Source organism: Lycorma delicatula, chromosome 3, assembly GCF_047948215.1.
Source record: "Lycorma delicatula isolate Av1 chromosome 3, ASM4794821v1, whole genome shotgun sequence".
In the NCBI taxonomy this organism is placed as follows: Eukaryota; Metazoa; Arthropoda; class Insecta; order Hemiptera; family Fulgoridae; genus Lycorma; species Lycorma delicatula.
Window position 1 is genome coordinate 81979404 of NC_134457.1, and position 4814 is coordinate 81984217.

The 4814-nt window shown below is 35.1% G+C and overlaps 1 protein-coding gene across 1 annotated transcript; it reads right to left on the reverse strand.

The window, feature by feature from the left end:
* Positions 1 to 282: 282 nt before the first annotated feature.
* Positions 283 to 4548, reverse strand: LOC142321160 (uncharacterized). The gene has a single exon (XM_075359153.1). It carries the CDS (start codon positions 4546 to 4548, stop codon positions 283 to 285), a length of 4266 nt encoding a protein of 1421 aa, XP_075215268.1.
* Positions 4549 to 4814: the final 266 nt, after the last annotated feature.

Genomic DNA, 4814 nt, shown 5'->3' on the forward strand with positions numbered 1-4814 from the left:
ACCCCAAACAAATATAGTCTGTATAAGTGCACTAGCAATTTAACACTCTTGTCCTTTTTTTGTTCTTTTGTCCTTGTAAGTCCTGTTTTTAATTACCTTAGACAATCATTCATTCAAAACAGTTTACTTCATCAAACATTTTACAAACCTATTCAATATATTCATTATAGTTCTTCCAAACACTAACTAGTTTCTCATATCGGTTAATAAAGCATAACCTAATAACAAAACAAGTTATCATCATCTCATTTACTTGTACCATAAAACAAAACTAAAATGGTTTTACCGATATCTCTTTTCTTGTCTTCCTGGAGATAGCAGTTTTTCTTCTGTACCCTCTTTACTTTTATTATCTGATTTGTCTTCAGATGATGAAGATGGTATAATTGGTTTAAATCCACCAAACAGTTGAGGTTTGAAGTTATCAAAATCGAATTTGGATTCTGATGTTTCAGACTTTTTTTCTTCATCTTCTGATTCCAAGTCATGTCTTTCAATTTCTTGATTATGTTTCTCTGAATTACTTTTAACTACTGTCCAACCCTGACTTTGAGGAGCACTTAAACTGGCTTGAAATGGTGCTTCCAGGTCTAATGGCTTTGGTTGATTTGAAGAAGAAATTTCAAACGGTCGATGGTTTACCGGTTTCTTTTGGTAATGTGTATGCATGATGGCTCCAACAGTGTATTCTGATTTTCCACCATTTAAATTAAAAGGCCCATTTTCATGGGAAATTAAAGTTGGCAATATCGGTTTTGAATTTTTCATATACTCAGATGATGTTTCTGGCTTTGTAGTAGATGCTAACTTGGTATTGAGAGTGACAGAAATTGGTTTAATTGTTGATGGATGTTTAATAAAATCAGAATTTTTATCACTGTTTAATTGGGAAGAAACTGAGGCTGGTTTTGGTGGACTTGGTTTTTTTGTCGCAAATGGCATATAATCTTGCAGGTAAGGTATTAAATTTATCTCAGAATCATGGTCTTTAATTTCTTCAGTACTACTAGATACAGTAGGACTGAAAGCATTATATTCTTTGGTAACAAGAGTTCCAGCCATTATTCTTTCTTGTGGTAGTATATTTTCTTGTGGTTTCAGTATTTCATAAGGAAAATCATTTTTCAAGACAGGTTTTGCAGAAGTTTTAGTTTTTAGTATTGGAGTATCCACTCTGTCTCTAGTAGGAAGTGAAAATTGTTTATTGTCATCTAATGGAAATGGATCTATATCATCTTCATTATCTGTTTTTGGAGAATCTAAGTTTGAAGGAGGTAATGGTTGATGAGGCCCTCTAGTACCTATTACAACTCCACTTTCACTAGGTGGTAAATGTTGTTTTGTTCCTCCATTAGTTGGATACACTAAAAATACTGGTCTTTCTTGTCTATGATCATGATAATCTGTTCTTACAAGATTTCTTCTTGGTGGACTTTGTTGCATCATTTGTAGAGTTGTAACTCTGTTTGAAGCCTGTGAACCTGTTCTGTGACGAACCAAAGGAAGTTGTGTAGCTTCATTTGACTCAAAAGTTTTTTCCTCTTCATCTCCAGAATCATCATTTCTATTTGCTCTTAAAAGTTGTGGTTGAGGTAAAGGGGGAGGCTGTAGGGTGTCCATAGGCTCTCGCAATCTTTCTGATGATCCGATGTTCATGGGGAATTCATTTGATCCTACCTTTGCATTAGGTCTGAACTGGGGAAGAATGTTTGGTAGATCAGGTCGCTGAATATTTGGTTCTGGTTTTATTCGGTTTATGGGAGGATAGTGAGGAGGAATTTCTTGTTTCATGTTAGAATTGTGTTGTTGGTTGAAAAGAATATGAGGCTTAGAGTGAATTTCCCAGTAAGGTCGAGGATAATTATCTCCATTTGGTTTTGGAGGCCGAAGTTCTGGAATTGGCAGCCTTTGTGAAGGTCTTTGAGGTAGCAGTTGAGAAGCAGGAGGGGAAGGAGGTGGAGGAGGAGGTGGTGGGCGTGTTTGTTGTGGATTATTTTGGTTATATGAAGTAATATATGGTCTAGAATTTGATGGTCTGTTTCTGTTTGGAGGAGATTGGACAGGTTTGTCATTTTCTGGCTGTAAACTGGTATCTGGACTACCATCAGGGAAAAGAACTTGCCCAACTCCTTGACCAGGTCTATTTTTCTCTTGCTCTTTATCTCCTGGGTGGTCTCCATTTGGCATGCCAATTGAAAATGAAGTTTGAAGTGAGTAACTGGGATTTTCTTCATCTAATGGGACTTTAATAAAATGATTTTCATGCTTCACTGGAGGATGAAATTTTACCATTTGATTAGTCGGTCTAGCTTCTGGTTTTAAACCTGATGGAGGTAATACTCCAACAGGCCTTTGGTGAGGATAAATTATTTCTTCAGGTCTTGATAATTTTACAACAGAAGAATTAGAATGCTTTTTCATGTGGAACATTAAATCATCTGGTAAACGAATGAATGGTGGACGTTGATTTTGTGGAGGATTCCTAACTGGTAATTCTTGATTAGATAAAGTTGGGGTACTGAGTAATGAGCCTGAATGACTTTGACTATTACTATTTTGTGGTCTTGGATAATTTAATTGTTCATGCTGAGAGGAAGTATGAGCAGGATTTCCATTAACATTTGGCTTTTCATTGTTGAATAATGAGGGATTATTTTGTGGAGGTCCACTATTTGGTTGATTACTAAAATTATTCAAAGTGTGTTCATTGGCACCATGATTTGAAAAAACTAATGGAGGATCTGGTCGAGGTGGTTCCACACCAGGATATCTAGGGGGATTATTATTAGGTTTATGTGTATACTTGTTTTGTTCACTTCCAGGTATTTTTTCAACAAACTCAATTTTTCCTTGGTTTGGTAGTGGTTTTGCATTACTTGGTGAATGATATTCAATATATGGTCTAGTTTGTGTTGTAGGAGTTGATTTTACTTCATTATGTACCGGTTGGAGTTTATGAGTATAGGTTGATGGTGAAGTAGTATCATGAGGACCAAAAATTGGTCTAAATGGTTCATCAACCACCGGCTCAAAATTATCTTTCATGCCATAGTAATGGTAATAGTTTCCACCTGAACTCGGTTTGTACAAGTCACCACTATATACTGTATTATATTTTGTAGTTCCTGGCGTTATAGAAGAAGTTAGTGTTGGAGTTGGCTTACTAGGTTTTGGTGTTACTACAGCTGTTGAAAATGGTTCTTTACTTTGTTCAGTGCTTGTAGTTATTACTTTAGATGTACTTGTTTGACTCGGTGAAGTCAAAACTGTTTTTGTTGAAGTTTCTGTTGTAGGAGGTGTAGTAGTAGTAGTGGAAGTAGTAGATGTTGAAGTTGTAGTAGTGGTTTTTTGAGAATGCTGTGAATAATAAACATCCACAGGTAATGAAGTAACAATGCTTATATTGTCTTCTTCAAATTCTTCTTCCTCTTCTGAATAATTTTCTATTGGCTTTGTTGGAAAATACTCATCAGTTGTTGAAATGGCAGTGGGTTTGAATACTGGATCTGGCGTCTTCAATTTTGTGGTTGAAGTAACAGTTGATGTCTGATAATAACCTGAATGAGAGTTATGAGGCTGTCCATATTCCATATCATAATCTGAATATACTAAATCTTCACCTTCAGCATATTCTGAATATGAAGGTTTCATATTTGCAGCAGTAGTTGTAATCGATGCAGTACTTGATTTACTAGTTGTTTTTGGTTTAGGTGTAGAAAATATAAATGATGGTGGTTGTGTAGTAGTAAATGTAGTCTGTGATTTTGTTGTAGATACTGTTGATGATGATTGTGGAAGTGATGGTGTGGTAGTTATAATAGTTCTTTTTGTTGTTGGCACTGCTGTTGTAGTTGTGCTTTGTCTCCTCAGGGTATAGTATGATGGAGATTGAGTTGAAGAAGTTGTTGAGTATTTATGATTGCTATAACCATTATTATTACTACTGCTTCCTGTCCCTTGAATTTTTGTATTAGCATACGAACTTGATATAAGAGGAAATTTATCACTGGAGCTGTAATGTACAGGAAGGTTCAAAAACTGATGCAAATCAGGTGATATTTTGAATGGATTTTTTTCAATATCATTTGGACGATATCCTGCATTACCATCAATATTACCATCTTTCCTGTCGATTCCATCTTCCTTGAAATCCTGATCGGATGAGCTTACTTCTTCATCCTCATAATATTCACTTTCAGTAGCATCAGCTTTTTCTTGCCCATTGACTCTGTCTTCTTTAGAAGCAGAAGTGAAATCTATAGGCGAACTTGTTTGGCCAAATGACGATGATTTCTTTGTAAAATCAACAGATCCTGTTAGAGGATCTTTCTCCAAGTAGAAAGGTTCTCCATTATTAAATGTATAATAACCTGGAAGACGATAATCTGGCAAATCTGCTCTCTCAATTGTCATTGTCGGATTAGGTACTTCTTTAACAAATGCTTCCTGTGTATCTGTAACATTTTCTGCAGATTCTGAGATTGCATTTTCTATTAGTGTAAGCAAGTAGACCAGACTAATTAGTAGACTGTTACTCTTTAATTCCATGTTTTTGCCTGTAACAGAAATAATATTATTCTATTAATTACTATTAATATTCATAGTATTACTATTAATAATTACTTATTGCAGACAGTAAAATTTCTTAATATTTTAAGAAAATTTTAATATATTAAGTTTATTTGGTATTTTTTTTTGGTTTTAAACCTCCGGGTTCATCATTAGTTATTGCTTCAGAGGATGAGATGAATGATTTGTAGCATGTGTGAAAGTGTCATGCCTAACCGGGATTCAAACCCGGAACTACTGGATGA